The 23,448-nt window shown below is 34.1% G+C and overlaps 1 protein-coding gene across 6 annotated transcripts in view; it reads right to left on the bottom strand.

The window, feature by feature from the left end:
* Trpc1 (transient receptor potential cation channel subfamily C member 1) overlaps positions 1 to 23,448 on the bottom strand; it is an 81,346-nt gene that overhangs the window by 13,367 nt on the left and 44,531 nt on the right. For all 6 annotated transcript variants that reach the window (XM_047564763.1, XM_047564761.1, XM_047564762.1 and 3 more), the window contains 2 exons: positions 17,254 to 17,393; positions 15,253 to 15,396 (listed from right to left, as the gene is read on the bottom strand). In XM_047564763.1, coding sequence (XP_047420719.1) covers positions 15,253 to 15,396; positions 17,254 to 17,393 — 284 coding nt within the window. The remainder of the gene's footprint in view (positions 1 to 15,252; positions 15,397 to 17,253; positions 17,394 to 23,448) is intronic.

A 23,448-nucleotide genomic window follows, 5' to 3' on the forward strand; every position in this document is an offset into this window, starting at 1 on the left:
CTTTTCCTTATCTCTTATCGTTAGGCACTTGTTTCTTCTTAACCCCAGTGGACCACTTTTCCATTTCAATTGGCACACATTCCTTAAGTACTGCTATAACAAGGCAGTGAGTAAAGAGTAGAAAATGAAGATATACTCCCCACACTTAAGTAATTTTTAGTTTAGTAGGAACAACATAACTTTACAATTTAAGACAGCTATGTAGAATGTGCTCATTAGGACTTCAAAGCGTTCATACATAAGAATTTGCCATAGAACTGGAGACTATCATGCTAAGTGAAATAAGTCAATCCCAAAAAACCAAAGGCCAAATGTTCTCTCTGATATGTGAATGTTAACTCATAATGGGGGGGAGGGAGAATAAAAATTCATTGGATTAGACAAAGGGGAATGAAGGGAAGAAGAGAGGGGAAGGGAATAGGAAAGACAGTGGAATGAATCAGACCCAACTTTCCTACGTGCATATAAGAATACAGGACCAGTGTAACTCTACATCAAGAATGGGATCCTAATTAGAATAAGTCATACTCATGTATATATAATATGTCAAAATACACTCCACTGTTATGTGTATCTAAAAAGAACAAATTTAAAAAAGAAGTTCAAAGCATTAATTCATAGGATGGAGACATTCATTTTCATGAATAGTAGTAGAGGAACAGATTTCCTAATTGCTGGTGCACTAAAGCTGGCTCATGTTCCCTCTCCTGAACACTCTATAGGCCCCACATTGTCCGCACGTGCTAAAGGCTTAATTCCAGCATCACCTCTTCTGACAAGTCTTTTCTGAAGTCATAGACCAAAATAAATGCCCCTTCTCTGGGCTCTCTTTTATAGCACTTACCAGTTTAAATGCATACATTGGTTTGTCTGTCACACTCAACAGACCATGAGATCCTTAAGATGTGACTGTGGCTTATCTGTTTTAGAATTACTAGTGGAGTACCTACCAGGCACTCAGCAAATGTTTGTTAGATGAATAAATAAAATGCCAACAAGCAGAGGATGTGACAGGGACATTCCAAAAAGGGTAAGAACATAAAAAATGATATGGAAGTGGAAAAACACACTTGTGAGGTTAATGACTGGTCATGGCCTGGGTGAAAAAAAGATATTTCAGGAAGGGACAAGGAGATGAGTACAGTGAGAAATGACTAGAAAGTAAGTGGGGACAGACTATAGATGGCCACCTTCCAAAGGTGGTTCTGAGCTATAGGTCTACCTACAGTGTAAGTCACAAATTTTATGAATATAACCATGAAATGTCGACTACAAGCATAAAGGATTCAGTCTCTGCTGAACATATGATCATTTTATACATTTCACTCCAGTATAATTCTGTGACACTGATTTGCATGAGACAGTCCCAGTTTACAATTGTTGTACGAACTTAATAATTAATAGCACCCTTTTCTTTACCCAAGGAGTCTCCATTTGAATGCTGAACCTGCTCATTCAAACTAAAGGAGAGATCTGTATCCCCATTACAGGTTATAAAAGCAGTTAAAGTAAGTCTCTCAGCTTCTAAATCTGAGAAATGTAGAAAAAGCACATTAGTAAATGAAGATAAATTTAACAAAAAACTGCAGTAATCACATAAAAATATTATCTAATATGGCTGGTTCTATACTTGCAAAAAATGTTGCACTTTTGCTAAACGAGTTAACTGTTTCATTGTAGTTTCTTTTGCATTTCTTTCAGTTTCACATTCGTAACTGGATCACTCTATTATAACTGTGTTCCACACTTATAAAGAAGAAAATGAAAATAAAACTTACAAATTTTCTACATAAAGTTACATTAGAGTAGTTTGGCATTACTATGAAATAAAAATCTATCGTGTTAGCTGGGCATGGTGGCGCACTACTGTAATCCCAGGGTTTGGGAGGCTGATGCAGGAGAATTTCGAGTTCCAAGACAGCTTCAGCAACTTAGAGAGGTCCTAAGCAACTCAGAATCTATCTCTAAATAAAATACAAAAAAGGGCGGGGGATGTGGCTCAGTGGTTGAGTGCCCCAGGGTTCCATCCCTGGTACCCCCCACCAAAAAGACCCCAAAAAACTACCATGTTAATAAGACTACACTGGAAAATAAATGTCTTTATTCTTGTTTCTATAAGAATTGACATCACCAAGCCCTGAATTCTCATTCCCTGACAGACACACCAACACAACAGCAACACACAGATCAGGAACAAGGCAAGGATGTTCACTCTTTTTTTCTTAATATTTTTTTAGTTGTAGGCGTACACAATGCCTCTTTTTTATTTATTTTATGTGGTACTGAGGATCAAACCCAGCGCCTCACACATGCTAGGTGAGCGCATTACCACTGAGCTACCACCCCAGCCCTGGATGCTCACTCTTGACAAACCAGTTCAGCATAGTACTTGAAGTGTGACTGAAAACAATTAGGGAAGAAAAAGAAATAAAAGGCATATTGGAAAGTAAAAAGTAAAATTGTCTATGCTTGAAAAGGGCATGATCTTATGTATAGAAAACCACAAAGACTCCACAAACTGTCAGAACTAAGAAACGAATTCAATAAAATTCCAGGATACAAATTAAGTAAATAACAGTTGCATTTCTATTCACTAATAACCCAACTATCTGAAAAGGAAGTTAGGAAAACAAGCTCATTTATAATAGCATGAAAAAGAATAAAATAGTAATAAGCAAATAGAAAAGTAAAAGACTTGTGCACTAAAACTATACAACATTGATGAAAAAAATTAGATTTACAAATGGAATGGCATCCCATATCCCTGTATTAGAAAACATAATGTTGTTAAAATGTCCATTATAATGAAACTCAAGGACAAATTCAATGTGATTCCTATCAAAACCCAACAGCATTTTTTTCAAATATAGAAAAAAAATTCTAAAATTCATATGACGCCAAATAGATAATTCTGAGGGTGAAGAACAAAACTGAAAGCAACACATTTTCTGATTTCAATATATGCAAAGGTACAATAATTAAAACAGTAGGATACTGTAATAAAGACAGTAGACCAGACAGACATATAGATCAATGAAGCAGAACAGAGTCTAAAAATAAATCCATATATATCTACCAACCATGGTGCCAAGAATACACAATGGGGAAAAGGTAGTCTCTTCAGCAACCACTACTGGAAAAATTGAACATGTGCACCCAGAGAAGAGTGAAATCTGTCCCTTGTATCATACACAAAAATCAACTCAGAAGAGATTAAAGTCTTAAACATAAGACCTGAAACTATAAAATTTCTTGAAGAAAACATCTATGTTCATGAGGCTGGTTTTGGCAATGATTTCATGGCTACAACATCAAAAATACAGGCAACAAAAGCAAAAAGACATAGATGGCACAAGTTAAAACTATTCTGCACAGCAAAATAAACAATAGAGTTAAAGGTAACCTATGGAGTGGGAGAAAATATTTGAAATTATAAAGATAATAAAGGGTTAATTTCCAAAATACATGAAGAACTCATATAATTAAATAGCAAGACCAAACAAAACAAAAATAACCCAATTAAAAATGGGCTAAGGACTTGAATAGATATTTCTCAAAAGAAGATATACAAATGGTCAACAGGTATATGAAATGATGCTCGACATCAGTAACCAATGAGATATCACTGCACATCTGTAGGGATGTCTAGTATAAAAACATTAATAATACAAAAGACAAGTAGTAGTGAGGCTGTGGAGAAACAGGAACCCCTGAACACTGCTGGTGAGAAACAAAATGGTAGAGCAGTTATGAAAAATAGTATGGAGTTTCCTCAAAACATTAAAAATAAACTACCAGATGATGGAGCAATCCCACTTTGGGGCATTTATCCAAAAAAATTAAAATCAGCATCTGTAAGAGAGATTAGCAGTCCTCTGTTCACTGTAGTACTACTCAAGATAGCCCAAAAGTGGAAACAATCTAAATATCCAACACAAATTAGTGTGGTATGTACGTATACACACGCACACACACACACATACACAAATGGAATATTATTCAGCCTTAAAAAGAAAAGAAGTTTTGCAATATATACAACATGGATTAACTTGTTCAAATCAAGAAGTATAAAATTTCATTTTTGCAAGATGAACAAGCTCTAGAGATTTGCTATAAAACACTGTGCCTAAAGCTAACACTTCCTAAAGATAAAATTGTACATGAGTTTTGCTCTTATGGACATTTCAACAATATTATGTTCTCCAATCTGTTTATGGGATGTCTTTCCATCTGTTTGTGCCTTTAACTTTTTTCATGAATGTTTTGTAGTTTTCAGTGCACAAGTCTTTTACTTTCTATCTAACAAGTTTTGACATAAGTACATATCCATGGAATCATCACTACAATCACTATAGTAAATGCATCCATCAGTTTCCTTACACCCCTTTATATTTATGTATTTCTCAACAATTTAACATGAGTAAATGTTATTATAGTCCTATTTTTTGCACATGTATCACTGATGAAGTTTTTGAGCATCTTGTCTCCAAACCCATTTTTTCTGCAAGCCTTCTGGCTTTTTTTTTTGTTTGTTTGTTTTTTTGCGGTGCTGGGGATTTTAACCCAAGGCCGTGGGCTTGCGAGGCAAGCACCCTACCAACTGAGCTATATCCCCAGCCCGCCTTCTGGCTTTTATTGCACCATTTTTCTTAAGTTAAAAGTGATTTTTTTTAATGGTGTTAAAAAAATTTGTTATTAACATGTAGGAGAATGAAACTAGACCCTTACCTCTACCCTGCACAAAAAGCAACTTAAAATGGATCAAAGACCTAGGAAATTAGACCAGAAACTATGTAATTCCTAGAAGAAAACTTAAGGTCAATGCTCCAGCAAATAGGAACAGGCAATAACTTTCTCAATAGGACCCCTAAAGCTCAGGAAATAATGCCAAGAGTTAATAAACGAGATAGCATCAAATTAAAAAGCTTCTGCAAAGCAAAGGAGACAATCTGGAAGATGAAGAGAAAACCCAGAGAATGGGGAAAAAAATCTGATAGCTAGCTACTCTTCTGACAGAAGATTAATATCTAAAATATATAAAGAACTTGAAACACTTAACATCAAAAAAAAAAAAAAAAGAAAAAGAAAAAGAAAAACCCAAATAACCCAATCGATAAATGGGCAAAGGAACTGAACAGGCACTTCACAGAAGAAGAAATATGAATGACCAACAAATATATGAAAAAATGTTCAACATTATTAGCAATAAGGGAACTGCAAATCAAAACTACACTGAGATTTCATCTCACAGCAGACAGAATGGCAGTCATCAAGGACACAAACAATAAGGGGCCAGGGATGTGGCTCAGTGGCAGAGTGCTTGCCTGGCATGCATGAGGCATCAAGTTTGATTCTAGCACTGCAAAACAAACAAAAACCCAATAATACATGCTGGAGAGAATGTGAAGAAAAAGGGACACTTTCACAATGTTGGTGGGAATGTACATCAGTATAACCACTATGGAAATCAGTATGGAAATTCCTCAAAAGAGGAGTCATGGAACCACTGTATGAATCAACTACTAAGCTATACCACTCTGTTGGGAGCCTCGAATGAATTGTGAGCTTGTCTGCGCCATCTCTAAGCAGATGTGTGCCCCTTGGAGAACTCTCGGTGTTATCTCATGATCTGAGAGTGCTCCACTGCCTTGGCAACATCCTGCTCAAAGAAACTTCTGTGATACTGCAGAATTTATTGGTTCAGACAGTCCTAGGCTTCAGATGCAACTAGCTGGTGGTGGAAAGAGATACTGGTGTGCCCAACTAGCCTTGAGGTGCCAGTTGCCTGGGGGAGGAGGAATTACTGTGCAAGTGGTAGGTCTCCCAACAGGCCAGCTTCCCGGCAGCCCATGGCTTCTTGTTTGCCTTGAGGAAGCCTGCCTCATAATAAACTCTTTGATGTGTTTCACTATAAAGCATGCACGGGCTTTCTCCCTTTGTACCATCAGACCCATCAGGTCTTTTCCACCCGTCAAGCCTCCGCTTAAAATACATTTCTTGAGTCCTTCGTTTTTATTTCTTAATACTGTTTTTAAGTAGGCCCACACGTCCATATGGCTACTGATTTTCCTCCCTGTGCAGGTCATGGTGAGACCACTCCTCTGTATTTATCCTAAAGAATTAGTCATTGTGCTATAGTGACACCCATGTTTATAGCAGTACAATTTACAATAGACAAACTATGGAACCAGCCTAGGTATCCACCAATGGATGAATGGATAAAGAAAATGCAATGCTTATACACAATCAAGTTTTATTCAGTTATAAAGAAGAATGAAATTATGTCATTTGAAGGAAAATGGATGGAACTTGAAATCATTATGCTAAGTGAAATAAGCCAAACTCAGAAGGTCAGTGATCATATATTTTCTCTCATATGTAGAAGTTAGAGAGGAAAAAGGAAAAGAAAAGAGTAGGGATCTCATAAAAATTAAAGGTAGATCAGTAGAGGAAAGGGATCAGGGGTGGGAGTAAGGAAGGGAACAGGGAAATGCTGGAGGGAAAAACATTTTGGAAGTAGTCAGAAAGTAATTGCAAATATTTGGCCATTTATGGAGGGAGAAAATTTATTTCCTACCTCATTCATTTACTGAACAAGTATGTAGTGAGATTCTATGAATAACAAACATTGATTTTACTAGGAGCTGGGGGCGGATCCTTGAGTAAAGGACATGGTTCCTACTCTTAAGAGTTTGTTAAATTTTCTCCAACTTTCAATAAATGTTATGAGTTATGAAAAAAACAACTAATGCCATGACAACAGTTATGATTTGCTGAGGCTCACTGTATACCAAGTACTCTGTTCATTATTTCACCTAAAATATTTATAACCGATAATGCTGTAAGAAGTTTAATACTAATAATAATTAATGATAATTTATGCCTATATTACAAATTAATGGAGAGAGGTTCAGAGAAGTTAAATAATTTTTTGGTTATCATACAGCAGGCAAATAGGGGAAGTAAGATTTGCATTCATTTTTCTTTTCTCAGGGTCAAGATTTTTTCATACGAAGTAAACTCAATTTACATTATTACAGATTATATACTACAAGTAGAATGATAAGCTTAATGATGTACTGATGTTAACTTCCAGTAAAATTTTAAAGAAATATCAGTAAATAATGTTGTATTATCAACTTTGTGGGGTATAAGGTTGTAAAAATTTAATATTATTTTAATTAGTGTTTGTAAAAAGAGCCCTAACAAATTTTGGAAATTTTTATATTAAAAGATTTTTAAATAGATTTTTAGGGGGGGAAAGTGATTTTTAATGTTGTCATAACTTAAAAATCTTAAGTGGGTAAATATTTGAGTATCTTACCACAATAAGACTTTAAAAAAAAAAAAGAAGAATTCTTTAGGTAAAAGATTAAAAATGTGACTCTAATTCACTATCTATTTTTCCTTTTTTCTAACTAACCCAAATCTTGAATTTTTTGAGGCAATATCTCAACTAAAATTACTCACATTCTCAGACTTTCTTCTAGCCACAAACAGCCATGTTATAAATTCTGGTCAATGAGATATAAGAAGTATCTGACATAGCTCCAGGGAAAGCAACTGATTTTTGATAAGAAGGGAAAGAGAGCTGGTTCCAAGTTCTCTGCCTGTTTTTGTTTTTTGTTGTTGTTGTTGTTGTTCTTTTTAGATATATATAACAGTAAAGTGTATTTTGACTATTATACATACATGGAATATAACTTATTCTAATTAGGATCCCATTCTTGTGGTTGTACATAATGTAAAGTTTCACTGGTAGTACATTCATATATGAAGATAGGAAAGTTATGTCAGATTATTTCCTCTGTCTTTCCTATTCCTTATCCCCCCACCCTTCCTTTCAGTCCCCTTTGTCTAATCCACTGAACTTCTATTTTTCCCCTCCCATCTTGTTGTATATTAGCATCTGCATATCAAAAAGAACATTCAAACTTTGGTTTTTTGGGATTAGCTTCTTTCACTTAGCATGACAGTCTCCAGATCCACCCATTTACTGACAAATGCCATAATTTCTTTCTTATTTATGGCTGAGTAAAGAAAGGTTCATTGTGTGTGTGTGTGTGTGTGTGTGTTTCTTTATCCAGTCATCTGTTGAAGGGCATCTAGGTTGGTTCCGTGGCTTAGCTATTGTGAATTGAGCTGCTATACACATTCATGTGGCTGTTACTGAAGTATGCTGATTTTAAGTTCTTTGGGTATATACCAAGGAGAGGGATAACTGGGACAAATGGTGGTTCCATTCCAAATTTTCTAAGGAATCTCTTTACTGCTTTCCAGAGGGGTTGCACCAATCTGCGGTACCACCAGCAAATGTATGAGTGTTCCTTTTCACCCACATCCTCGCCAACATTTGTTATTACTTGTATTCTTGATTGATGTCATTCTGACTGGAGTGAGATGGAATCTCAGTGTAGTTTTAATTTGCATGTCTCTAATTGCTAGAGATGCTGAACATTTTTTCATATATTTGTTGACCATTTTATTTGTAATTTCTTCCTGTGTGAAGTGCTATTTAGTTCTTTTACCCATTTGTTGATTGGGTTATTTGGTTTTTTTTGGTATTAAGTTGAGTTCTTTATATATTCTGGAGAATAATGCTCTGAGGCACAAGTGGCAAAGGTCTTCCCCCATTCTACAGGCTCTCTCTTCATGCTCTTCATTGTTTCCTTTGCTGTGAAGAAGCTTTTTATTTTGATACCATCCCATTTATTGATTGTTGATTTTACTTCTTGCACTTTAGGAGTCATACTGAGGAAGTTGGTACCTAGGCTGATATGATGGCAAGTTGGGCCTACATTTTCTTCTAGTAGGCACAGGGTCTCTGGTCTAATGCCTAAGTCCCTGATCTATTTTGAGTTGAGTTTTGTGCAGGGTGAGAGGGAGGGGTTCAATTTCATTATGCTACACATGGACTTTCAGTTTTCCCAGCACCATTTGTTGAAGAGGATGCTTTTTCTCCAATCTATATTTATGGTGCCTTTGTTTAGTATGAGATAACTGTATTTATGTGGGTTTGTCTCTGTGTCTTCTATTCTGTTCCATTGGTCTTCATGTCTGTTTTGGTACAAATACCATGCTGTTTTTGTTACTACAGCTCTGTAGTATAGTTTAAGGTCTGGTATTCTGATGCCTCCTGCTTCACTTTCCTCACCAAGGATTGCTTTGGCTATTCTGGGCCTCTTATTTGTCAAAATGAATTTCATGACTGCTTTTTTTCTATTTTCATGAAAAACAGTGCTTTTGGTTGTCTACCTGTTTTAATCAGCTTTTTTGTTGTTGTGACCGAAAGCCCTGACAAGACAAATTTGTGGCAGAAAAGTTTATTTTGAGGCTCATGATTTCAGAGTTCTCAGTCCACACATGGCCAATTCCATTGTTGTGGCTTTTAGGGGAGGCAGAACATCATGGTTGAAGGGGGTGGTGAAAGCACTTCAGGACATGGAACCAGGAAGCAGAGAGAGACAGCTTCCTTCACCACAGACAAAATATAAACCCCAAAGGCATGCCCTCAGCCACCCATCTCCTCCAGCCACACCCTACCACTCTACAGCTACCACCCAGTTAATCCCTATCAGGGGATTAATGCACTGATTAAGCTAAGACTCTCATAACCCAATCATTTTACCTCTAAACTCTCTAGCACTGATTCATACATGAGCTTTGGGGGGACACTTCTTATCTAAACTATAACACTGTCTTTGACTCTGCAAGTTTTTCCTTTTTCCTGCTAGATGCTTAAAATTGTTTTATAAATACTGCAGACTGGCTTAATTTTAGGACATAAATTGCATTTATATTTGTGCTTATTTGTAGGAAACTAACATAAATAAAATAAAAACAATCTACAAGTAACTCAAAAATTGACTCATTTTCTTCTTTACTAACCCCTCCCAAATAAACAAAAACCAACCAGCTTTAGGAGGTAGACTTGACATACAATAAACCATATATATTTAAATGTAAAGTCTGGTAAATTTTCGCCTATGTATATAATCAAGAGTTTGTCACCATGATCACTAGAATAAGCATATTCATCTATGAGTTTCCTCATACCCCTTTGTATGTATGTATTTCTTAACAACTTAACATGTGTGCTATTTCAGTCCTCTTTTGTGTGTATATCAGTGATGAAGTTTTTGAATAGTCTCTCCAAACTCATTTTTTCCACAATCTTTGTGACTCTTCTCAGACCATTTTGCTTAGTACAGTAATGTTTAGGAACACACATATTGCATTATAGCAGAATTTTTTATATTCTGGTTACATCACTGATAATATTATATTATTCCTTATCAGATATATGCTTTGTGAAATTTGCCTCCCAGATTGTGACTTGTCCTTTTATTCCCTCAATAGTGTTGTTTAGGCAGATGGACACCAGAGACCATGCCCACCCCCAGCCCCCACCACAGATGGATGCTGGAGACCAACCACTCTCACGCGGACTTGGGTGCACCTGGCTGCAGCTCCCTAGATTCTTTGGAGGCTGGTGCAGACATTTTGAATTATTCCTGAGGGCATGGCCACCATCATTGGAGGGGCAGGTCCCTTCTTGAGACACCTACAGGAGACTGGAGGCCCTTTGACAGATACTACACTCACATCAAGATACTGTGGACTGGGAGGTTTGAGTGGTAGATGACTGTGAACCATAGATTTTGTTTTGTTTTGTTTTTAATTTTTAATTTCTTTTTTTTTTTTTTTTCCTTTTATTTACCTATTCCCTTGGAGTCTCTTTCTCCATTTTCTCATGGTAAAGACCAACTTCTTTGGATCCCCCCTTCACTCTTCCTTGATCAGGTACCTCTATTTACTCACTTACGTTCTACACCCCTTCCCATTCTCTTCATCCACCACTAGTAATACTGTAGGATAATAATCAAACTCATCCTGCTTATTACAATAATGTTAAAGTCTTTATAGGGGTTATCTGGTTTATGGCTGCATATTGTTTATATAGGAAGCTGCTAATATTGGTCTCCCCCTCAAAGGAGAGATACTGGAAACCTGCAGGGTCACAATAAGCCTGCCAGGAGAAATTTCAATACCTCAGAGATCTTTACTGCTAGAGGGGAACATACAGAAACAGTATGAAAAACAGAGGAAGATAATGTCCCTAACAAACCAAGATGCTATTTTGATAGGATCCAAGGACAGCATGGCAACAAAATTGACAGAAAAAGAGTTTAGAATCTGCATAATTATAATGATCCATGAAACAAAAGATGAGGTAAGACAGCAAATGCAGGCAATGCATGATCAGTCCAATAAACAGTTAAAAGAGCAAATGCAGGAAGCAAAAGAGCAACTTCAGTAAAGAGAAAGAGATTCTGAAAAAAAAAAAAAAACTTGAAATGAAACAATTAACCAAATTAAAAACTCAATAGAAAGCATCACCAACAGAATAGATCTCATGGAAGACAGAATCTCAGACGATGAACACAAAATATTTAATCCTGAAAATAAAGTTGACCAAACTGAGAAAATGGTAAGAAATCATGAACAGAAACTCTAAGAATTATGGGATATCATGAAAAGACCAAATTAAGAATTATTGGAATTGAGGAAAGCACAGAGATACAAACCAGAGGAATGAACAAACTGTTCAACAAAATAATATCAGAAAATTTCCCAAACCTGAAAAATGAAATGGAAAATCAAATACCAGAGGCTTACAGAACACCAAATGCACAAAATTACAATAGATCCACACCAAGGCACATTATAATGAAAATACCTCACATACAAAATAAAGATAGGATTTTAAAGGCTGTGAGAGAAAAGTTTCAGATTACTTACAAGGGGAAACAAAATCAGCACATTTCTTAGCCCAGACTCTAAAAGCAAGAAGGGCCTAGAACAATACATTTCAAGCTCTGAAAGAACATGGATTCCAACCAAGAATCCTATACCCAGCAAAACTAACCTTCAGACTTGACGATGAAATAAAATCTTTCTACAATAAACAAAAGTTAAAAGAATTTACAAATAGAAGGCCTACACTACAGAACATTCTCAGCAAAATATTTCATAAGGAGGTAGTAAAAAACAACAATACAAGTCAGCAAAGGGAGGAAATACCCTAAAGGAAAAACCAATCAAAGGAGAAACCAAGTCAAGTTAAAAACCAAAAATAAGCCAAAATGACCAGGAATATAAATCATATCATAATAATAACCCTGAATGTTAATGGCCTAAACTCATTAATCAAAAGACACAGACTAGCAGATTGGATTTAAAAAAAGACCCAACAATATGCTGCCTTCAAGAGACTCATCTCATAGAAAAAGACACCCACAGACTAAAGGTGAAAGGATGGGGAAAAACACACATGCACATGAACTCAGTAAAAAAGCAGGGTTCTCCATTCTCATATCAGATAAAGTAGATTTCAAACCTAAGTTAGTCAGAAGGGATAAAGAAGGACATTTCATACTGCTCCAGGGAACCATAAACCAGTAAGACATAATGATTTTAAATATTTATGCCCCAAACAATGGAGCATCTATGTACATCAAACAAACCCTTCTCAATTTTAAGAATCAAATAGACCAAAACACAATAATAGTGACTTTAACACACTGCTCTCACCACTGGCTAGATCATCCTCCAAACAAAAACTGAACAAAGAAACTACAGAACTAAATAATACAATCAATGATATAGACATAACAGACATATACAGAGTATTTCATCCATCATCGAGTGAATATACTTTCTTCTCAGTCGCTCATGGATCCTTCTCCAAAATAGAATATATGTTATGCCACAAAGAAGCCATTAGTAAATACAAAAAACTAGAGATACTATCTTGTATTCTATCAGACCATAATGGAATGCAATTAGAAATCAATGATAAAATAAAAAACAAAAAATATTTCTGGAGACTAAATAATATGCTATTGAGTGATGCAATGATATCAGAAGACATCAGGGAAGAAATAAAAAAAATTCTTAGAGGTAAATGAGAACAATGACACAACATATCAAAATCTCTGGGACACTCTGAAAGCAGTACTAAGAGGAAAGTTTACTGCGTTAACCTCATACATTAAAAAAATAAAAAGTCAACAACTAAATGACCTAACATTACATCTTAAAGCCCTAGAAAAAGAACAGATCAACACCAAAAATAAAAGACAGGAAATAATTATAATTAGAGCTAAAATCAATGAAATTGAAACAAGAGAAACAATTTCATTGAATGTTTTTCAGGTCTTTTGCATGGTATTGTTTTGCTATAATTAATAATTGTTTGTATCAATTATTGAGAGGAGTATTAAATTTCTGACAATAATTGTGGATTTATGTATTTCTTCTTACTGGGCATGTAAGTATTTAGAATTATGTTCTCTTAATTGAAGTTTTATCATGAAATAATCTGTTTTCTGGCCTTTGCTCTGACCTCTACAGGGTCTGCTATTAACAGATTAGCTTAATTTTTTCTCTTGATTAGTGTCATCACAATATATTTCTTGTCTTTTTCTTTTTAATGCCTGTTGTGTTTTTCAGGTAAACAGCATATTTTTGGGTCTGCTTTTTTTATCCCATGTATCAATCTTTGCCTTTTGACTGGGGTGGCTAGACTATTTATATTTAATGTGGTAAATTGATATGGTTAGATTCAACTTCATGATGTCATGTTGTATCCTCTTTATCCCTTCTGTTCTTTTGTCTTTTTCCTGTTTTTCTGTCTTTTTTTGTATTTTTTTTATGATTCCATTTTATGTCCTCTGTTGGTTTATTAACTGTAACTCTGTTTTACTGTACAAGTCTAATGAAAATCAGGGTTTCCTACATATTTTTTCACATGCCTGTTTAGAGAAAGTAATTATGCCTTGAAAATATCTTCTCTAAAAATATAAAAGGCAATATAAATTATTAACAAATTTTTTTCTTTTTTTCTTTTGGTGATGGTGCTGAGGACTGAACCCAGGGCCTTATGCAAGCTAGGAAAGCACTCTTTAACAACAGTGCTGTATCCCCAGTCCACTATCAACAAATTTTAACTAAGGAAAAATGAACATTGTTCAGATTTTCAGAATCATAAGAGAGCATGTTGGAGGCTGTGTATGAAGTGTGGGTTTGGTCTGAGTCATCCTAAGGCATGGGGTAGGGTGGTGGGGGGCTTTTCTAAGAACTCCTGGTGTGAATCCACCAGTTGCAGATTGCTGGGATTAGAGTTGACACCCTGTCTTAGCTCACAGTCCTAGGTTCAAGTGTAGGTCCTGGAGGTGGGCATAACCTCCCTAGCCCCAAACAACTTGTTTTTCCCATCTTTATCCTGTTTTCCTCAAGAAGCCTGCCACACTGAAACCTCTTGACATATTTCCCTTTAACTAAAGATTTTGGGGCCTTTTTCCTTGTTCAGTTCCAGTTCCTATCAGGGCTGGAAGACCCATCAGGACCCCACTTTGAAAACTATTTTCTGCCTATTGTATTTTGTTCCTTTTGATTATTTTCAGACTTTTTATATGCCCAGTCAGTTCATACCTCCAAACAGAAATCTGCTTTGCATGGGTGTTGGTAACCTTGACAATAGCAGATTTATACCTACCTAAAAAGAGTTAATTACTACACTCTGTGGGGTAAATTGAACCAATTGTGAGTACTTTCTTTGATGCAAAGAGGCAGAGTTTAGCCTTGGATTCTCACAAAATCATTTGGTGTTGGACAAATCACATACCATATCAAAACCTCAATTTCTTCAACAATATATTATCAAGTACAAAGCTGGACTACATAATCTCAATGAATTTTTGAGCTCTAATACTATTTTCTAGCTTACTACATTTACTATTCATGAAACAAAAGTTTAAAAAAGTATTTTAAAATAGAGCTGACATATTTTCAAAATCATTACTATGGTTATTTGTTTTCACTGGACCTCTCCTAATAAACTAAAATGCTTACAACTTTAAATGTGAGATTCATTTTGGTAAAAACCAGTTTTTATATTACTCTACTGTTGTCTGAAATAAAACCATATCTTAAACACATCTGTGTCTATGGAGTGAAGGGAGGAGGCCAATAAATCACAGCTTAATAAAGGTCTGAATTCCTGAAAGCAAAGGATTATTTTTGAGCCAGAAGCAAAGTAGATAAACATGGTATATACCTCTAATTACTAATTATTTTCAAAAGCAAAGTTTAGTTTTAACATCATGAGAGAACAATGCTCCAGTGGGTAAGTAGAAAGATGTAATAATAATAAAATCTAACAAGTGTTCTTTAAGAAATTTAATTTACCTGTAATGGACCCAAGATAGAGCTGGTTGTATACATAAAAAAGAGCCGTAGATAACTCAGAACATTTGCAAATGCAAAAAGCCCTTCTGCCACAAGTGTAGGATGGAATGCATCCCAGTCCTTCCGATCAGCAAAATCATGAAACTAGGGTTAGGAAAAAAAGTTGAATGTAAATAGCACTCTCGATTTAGGAAAATAAAAACAAATATTCAGAAATTTCTGAAAGAAAACTATTTTAATTATGTCTCCCTGTGGGGAATCTCCATTTACGTTTTATAGTTTTTTCTTTTTTAATAGAAATAATGTTTTAATAAAAGATTTCCATGTATGCAAGGCAATATCAGTTATGCCATTTAAAGAGATATTCCTAGAAATTTTTAGGTTTTAAAAAAATTAAACAATTAAAAAAATTTTCATTAAACTTTTTAATGCAATAAACATTTAATTTTCTTAAAGTCCACAACATAAAGTTTAAGCATAAATGCTGTCAATTAATTAATTATATCAAATTAACCTCATCCTTTGACTCGGATTGTAGAATGAACCATAGAAGTCCCCCTGCCTGCTGTTTTTAATTTAAAAAGAAGAAAGTATATTATTGTACCTAGAGAGTGTCCACATGTCCCAGCTGCATGGGATAGTCTGAGATTATATGCCTGATTTCTTGGCATAATTATGAATAGAGACTCCTCTATCATTTTCAAAATGTTCTTTTTGGACAATAAATTATAGGACTAATGAGATCAGTCTAAAACATAATGCCATTCAATCTCTTTTATCTTATCTTACACAGATAAATTAAACTATTTATCTAGGTAGCACCAATTTTTATATTCTTCGTAGTCATTGAATATACCTCACCAATATGTTGCATACTACTGGTTAATTAAAGGAACAGAATTTTTTTTTGGGGGGGGGGCGGTGCCGTGAATTGAACTCAGGGGCACTTGACCACTGAGTCACATCCTCAGGCCTATTTTTATTTTATTTAGAGATAGGGTTTCACTGAGTTGCTTAGTGCCTCACTTTTGCTGAGGCTGGCTTTGAACTCACCATCCTCCTGCCTCAGCCTCCCAAGCCACTGGGATTACAGACAAGCACCACCTTACCCAGCTAAAGGAATTGAATTTTTTTATAAAGTAAATTCATAAAAGAAAGTCACTTTACTTATTCTATAATCAATAAATTGGTCAAAAAGCAGAAAGTATTATATATTTTAGTTGCTTAAATATGCTATCCCAGAAAAAATTCTAAACTTAGGGTTTAAATAAACATAGTTAACATAAAATCTATTACCTTTTCTGGCCTTGGGAGAGTGTAAATCTTGACAAAAGTAAAATTGTAAGATGTCTACAAAGTTAGATTTTTGTCTAATTCTGAATAAAAATATATAGTCATCAGAAAAATTATTAAATTTATATTACTTTTTAAGCTGCAAAAGATGACAGTCATTATTTGGAATGTGTAAAATACTATATGATGAATTCCATTAAGATACACACTCATGTTGATATAAAGATATCAAATACTTATCATTTAAAATTACTACTTTGTGGTCTTATATTTTAAGTATATACAGGTTAATGAGCTAAATGAACCTAGCTCTGATACAAAAAACTGGCATTTCTTAGAAAGAAAATCCCTATGTGAACCTGGATTTAAATCCAATCTTGGTTTCTTTTTGTGTGGTCTTAGATATGCTATTTAATAACTCTGAGCTTCATTTTTCTTCTTTGAAAAATGGGGATAAGAACTTTTGTCTCATAGAATCTCTATTGAGGATAAAATGAGATAAAGTATATCAAATATCAACTGTGGTACCTACCCGATAGAAGGTAACATCCTTTAAAGGTACATCCTTTAAACTATCAAAAAAATAGGAAACTATAAGTTTTAAAATGAAAACATACCAAAGATACAGTCCTTTGAAACTCTGAGTTACACAATTATATATTTTAGGTGTTTTTGAATTAAACTTCAATTGAAATAGTAAATAGTCACCTTATTGTGAGCAACCACTTTGAGAGCAAAGGTTGCCAAATAAAGGGAATTCATGACAAAACTGAGTTGATTACGAGATTCTTCTAAAAAGTCTTCCAACCCTTCATACCAGAGTCTTTTAATGTCGGACCAAATCATCCCTAAAAAAAGAAGAAAAAAAATCAGATTACACTTTCTTAATTTAATAGTAAGCTAAATAATACTTTAAGAGTCAAAATATTAAATAAATAAACTTGGGCTACCTATATCCTTATTCAGAAGAAAACAAGAAAAGAAAAATAAGAACTTTTAGTGAAAAGTTCCTCAAATAGGCAAGAAAATAAACTTAGGTTTCATACGCCTTGAAGAAAATAACCTTAGTTGCATCTTTGCCAGGGGGGAGTCTAAGTGATGTGAAGCAAGCTAAAAATAAATTGATATTAAAAACACATAAGACACCCTACCCCAAAGATTCAGTCCCTGATCCTTTTCATTTTTTTAAAAATATTCTTTTTAGTTATAGACAGACACAATACTTTTATTTATTTATTTGTATGTGGTGCTGAAGATCAAACTTAGTGCCTCACATGTACCAGGCAAGTGCTCTACCACTGAGCAACAACCCCAGCCCCTGCTTTTCACTTCTGACAAACTCACTTTATGAGCTCATCCACTCTACTGCTTTAAATACCATTTATATGGCAAAGATCTAAAATTTTTATATTTACACTCAACTAATAATTACATAATAATTTATATTCTTATAACTTATGGATAGGTACTTGGCTACTCTACATCTCCAATGGGAGATGTGTCCAAACTGAACTCCTACTCTGTCCCCAAATTTGCTGCATTTGCAGATTTCTCCATCTCAGTTAATGGAAACTCCATCCTTCTAGTTGCTCAATCCAAATGTCCTTGAATCATCCCTGATTCCTGTATTTCTTTTAAATTCCATATTCAAGGCAAAAGCAAATCCTGTTGGCTTTACTTTCAAACTATATTTGGATCTAACCTTTCTCACAACCACTTCAACTTTAAGCCAACATCTTCCATTGCCTAGGTTACTGGTCTCCCTGCTTCTACCTTATCTCCCCAAAATCTATTCTCACTATGGCAACCAGAGCAATTATTTTTAAATGCAAGTGTTACTCTGTTCCCCAAAATCCTTTTGATAGCTCCCAGAGGAGAAAGGATCAACAGAATATCCAAATTCTTTCTCCATGGGAACATACCCTTGGGTTACCATCCACTAAAGTGTTTCCTTGGAAACAAACTATGTTAAGAAAAATATGGAAGGTCAGCTTTGTTCAACACCGTTACAAAAATTAGTATCGATTGGGCAACTGCATTTGGACTGGGAGAATCAGGAGACGAACTCCCAGACCATGAAGGTATACATGGCCAGGACTCTATGAAAGTTTCTTATCTTCTCTGTATGATATCTCTCAATTCAGAGTATGCATATATTGGGAGTTATACTCTTAGACTTCATAAGATACACTTTCTATTGAATTTGAGGTTTTCCTAGTGGGGTAATCTACACAACCAACATGGCCTTCTCCTATACAGTGGAGCTGGGAAACACCCTGAGTCTTTTATAAGCACTCCCACACCAGAGACCAGTAATATAACCCAGGATAATTTTATGGTATATTCCTTCATCAAGACATTCTGAAGGAGATTATAAAGTAACAGAAAAATAGAATAGTACAGTATAACATATGGGTGGAGATTAAATTAAGTCAATCAAAATCATTGTCTAGCTAAACAGCAGGCAGGATAATTTCCTTGAGAAATACATGAAACATCCTTGAAAACCTCTGTTCATGTAGTACTGATATTTCATATAGAAACATTTAAAATATTCTCCAATATGATAGGAAAAACACTTAAAAAATTCATTTGGATATGCTTTTACTCAAAATGAGTAGGTAAAAACTAACAATGTTAAAAGAAGTCTGGCAGGTAACATTTTATTAATTCAAACATTATCTTCTTTTATTTGGGGAAGGAGTAGGAGATGCAAGCTTTCTGAGAATCAATCATATTCAACATTTATCTAGGACTAGGAGTTAAGGAGCAAAAAATTATTAAATAAAAAACTATGTCCATACTTTCTTTTTTAAAAACATATTTTTAATTGTAGATGGACACGGTACTTATTTATTTTAATTTTATGTGGTGCTGAGGACAGAACCCAGTGCCTCATACAGGCTAGGCAAGCGCTCTACTTCTGAGCTACAACCCCAGCCTCATGTCCGTACTTTAGAGCTCAAATTATTGTCTAATCCTAGTTTCTGATGTACAGTAGTATATAAAACTTAATTCATAAGTGATCTTCAAGCAAAACACTTATATTTAAACTTTAGACACATTTCTCTTAATGTTAAAACACTAAGCCAAGAAAGATGCTTACAGAAATACTTATTTCAACAAAATGCAATATTATACCTAAATGGAACTCCTGACAAAAGGTACAACATGATTTGGAGAAGACATTTGATCAGAAAAGGCAAGCATATGAAAGACTAATGAGGACCCCATCAGGTAGCTCTCCTGTGTAACACTCCCCACCATAATAAAGCTGATATACTTGATATATTTCATTTTTCTATGTTGGACTGAAAAGAACCAAATAAGTATAAACTATTATAAGCAATGCAATCACTATTCAATCAATGTTTTACACTTTGGGGGTGCATTTTGTTTTTGTATTTTAGAATTAGTAAATAGTATTAACAAACAGCAATCCCAGTCATCTTGGGATTTCTCAAGGTGTGATCTTAGGTTCTCTCATCTTTTCATTTTATGCTTTTTCCTGAAGTGTCTATTCATGCTCACAATTTCATACAATTCCTATAATGCAGACATTCACACATTTATAATTTCAAGCTTGAACTTCCTCTTGAGCTCCATACCATGATATCTAATTGTCTGCCTTGAAATCTCTCTTGGATATCTTAAAGGCTTTTCAAATACAACATATCCAAAACTACAAAGATCTTTCACAAATCACCAAACCTAGTACTCTTCTAAAATATTTAAAATACCTTAAAATCCCTTAATCCCCTTTCCCTCACACCTCTTACACACTAGTTGTAATCGATTAGTTGTAAACACCACTGCACTTGGACCAGCCGCACCTCTTAGATACTCTTGTGTTCCCATGTTCTATTGGCTTTGCTTTGTACATATCTCTCAATCGGTTCCCCTCTCTCTTCTTCATCACAATCACCTAATTCCTGGGAATTATCAATTCCTACCTGGATTACTGCAACAAACTCCTAAATAGTATCCATTTATCTACTGTTGCCATAGCCCTATCTTCTTAACCCACACTATTCTTCACATTATAGCCAGAATGATCTTTTCAAAAAACAAAACTGATCATGTCACTTGCCTACTTAAAACCTTTCATGATCTTTCATCATTTTTATTATAAGGTCAAAATTACTTAACCTGCCCTATGATGCTGTGTATGGTCTAGTATAACATGTAGTTATATATATATAGTATAAGTTTCATCTTGAATCGTGCTTTTCTTATTTTCACTCTTCCAGGAATATTACCCTTTAGTCAGTCCCTTCTTTGTATCATGCTCTCTCCTGCCACTGTGCTTCTGAATGTGCTTTAACCTTAGCCTAGAATACCTTTCTCTTCCAATTCTCCTAGATTATTCATTTGTTTTGACTTAGAGCTTAGCTCCTTTTTTTAACTTCCTTAAAATACCTTTTACAACCTCCTTGAGTAGGTGAAATACCCCTGTAATATGCTTGTTCTCCTAGCATCATGACTTTTACTTAATAGCAAGTAATTCATTTGTGATTTTTCATTTATCTCCATGATTCTCAAATTACTGTTGTTGTGGCCACTGTTGCAATTCTTTGCCTTAATTAGATCATAACTTTATGAGTACAGGAGCCATACCTGCTTCTGCCTATACTTGGACAAATTAGTACCAAAGTTTTTTAAAAAATACATTTCTATAGTAGCTGTTCTGTAATGTTTAAAAATAAAAGATTAAGGAAAAGAATATTATTAACATTCTGTGATACATTAATAAATCGTTTGCTTTTTCCCTATCTTGCTTTTTATAACTTAACTCTTTTTTTTGAAGACCTAAGAAATAGAAACAGGAAACAAATACATAAAAATTGGTCATCATGAGTAAGAACTTACTATACTTGTGGTTTGAAATAATAAAACAAACAAAAGAGTGACTTTAGAAAACCAGGCAAACTATTCCTACACTAATTCACTTAAAACAGGTTTGGATCTGTATATTTTAGGAAGCCCACAGTGATCTTTCAAAGCAGAAGTTTTTTGTTGGGAAAAGTAAAACATTTTCATAAGTTTTACTAGTTTAACTTATATTCATTCCTTTAGTGAGGGAGAAGTTGGTTAGAAAAGGAATCACAATTGTGTGCATATGTGTACACATAAAATGTTACCATATAAATGCATTCTACTGTCATGTACAACTAATTAGAATGAAACAAAAAAGTTTAAATGTTACTGAAAACAAGGCTTAGAAGGAAATAGCTATAATGTTACCATGATTATGAAAACAAGCAATAGCAGCAGCAATATTTATGCTATCTGAACAACAGTAAAAATCTGAGTTTAGTCAGGTATTTTGTTTGTTTGTTTTAGATGTTGACAGACCTTTATTTTATTCATTTATTTTGTGTGGTGCTGAGGATTGAACCCAGTGCCTCGCACTTGCTAGGCAAGTGCTCTACCATTCTACCACTGAGCCACAACCCTAGCCCCGAAGTCAGTTTTTTTTTCCACTGTTAAGATAAACTTTAATTTGATTCTTATACAGACTTTATTAAACTGAATCTTAACTTATAAGACCCCAAAATTCTTTCTTACTACTACTTAAGCAAAAGGTTATAGATAGAGGGTACAAAATTTCATTTCTTTAAGACTAAGGAACATACAATAATTTTTTCAGAATTAATTTAATGGAGAGTTTCTAAGAGATGCCTTGTAAACTAGTATTTTTCTACCTAATAAATACATAAACAAAATTTACATTGAAAGATATACACAATTCAATATAGAACTATACATATGGTGAAGTATAAATTATTTCTTAAATTAAAACATTAAATTTTTAAGAAAATTCCAAAAATATAGGAAACAGGAAAATGCTAATGAAAAGGAATTTCTCTTTGACTTAAAGTTTAGATTTATATCATTTTTACTTCATCTACCTAATTTTAAATTTTAACACATTCATGGGCTGGATACTACTAAAAGTGAAATTGATTGAAATCAAGTTACTTTAAATTTGCTGATTTTCAAATTAAAACCTTAATACATGAAAATTATTTTTAGGGCTGAAGGAACACTAAAAGTGGACATTGTAAAATAGTTTCTCATATTATTTCAGACAAACTGAAAAGGACATATTCAATAATTGAAACAACAATGCAGAGATCAAAAGATAAATATAATCAGTATTATATATCATACAAAAGACTAGATTTTAATATCCTTTTACTTTACAGCAAGAAGTAGGACAGGTGGGAAATGCTGGAGTTAAAAACTAGATTGAATATACAAAGAGAAATAAAGAAAATGTCTTTAAAAGACCACTATCTGTTTAAGTAATGTGGTTCTACCTCAACTCTCCATCCTTCCACAAAAAAAAAAGAGAGAGAGAAAAAAGGCAAGGGTAGTAAATGACCTGCACAAAATCATTTAAGTTACTTATTATACAATACCTATACATATTTTTCAGAAAGTAAAAATGTCTTATTCTTTTAAACCTATAATTCTAAGCAGATCTGGTTTTCATTACAAATAAATGATTTCTTGAATGAGAGACCCTGTTGAATCTAAATTTAAGTAATATTTCTATAATAGAGATAAAATAAGATGTAAGTACAAAAGTTTGTAATGGGAAAACTAATGAAATTTAGTTCAGAAACAGAAAATTCATAAAATGTGTAAAATATAAAATGTTGTTTTAAAATACCCAAGGAAAATTCATATTCTTAATCAAAACAGCATTCATTTATTTTAAAAAGATTTTCTATATTAACAATTATGAACAATGTTACAGTCTGAAAATAAAGAATTTTTAACTTTCACCTATTAAGTAATATTAAATTATATCATCAAGTTCATTAACATTTATCTTCAAAGAAGTGTTACTTAAATCTTCAATGATCATGGAAATGTTCAAATTCTTGCTGCATG

Source organism: Sciurus carolinensis, chromosome 9, assembly GCF_902686445.1.
Source record: "Sciurus carolinensis chromosome 9, mSciCar1.2, whole genome shotgun sequence".
Taxonomy (NCBI): Eukaryota; Metazoa; Chordata; class Mammalia; order Rodentia; family Sciuridae; genus Sciurus; species Sciurus carolinensis.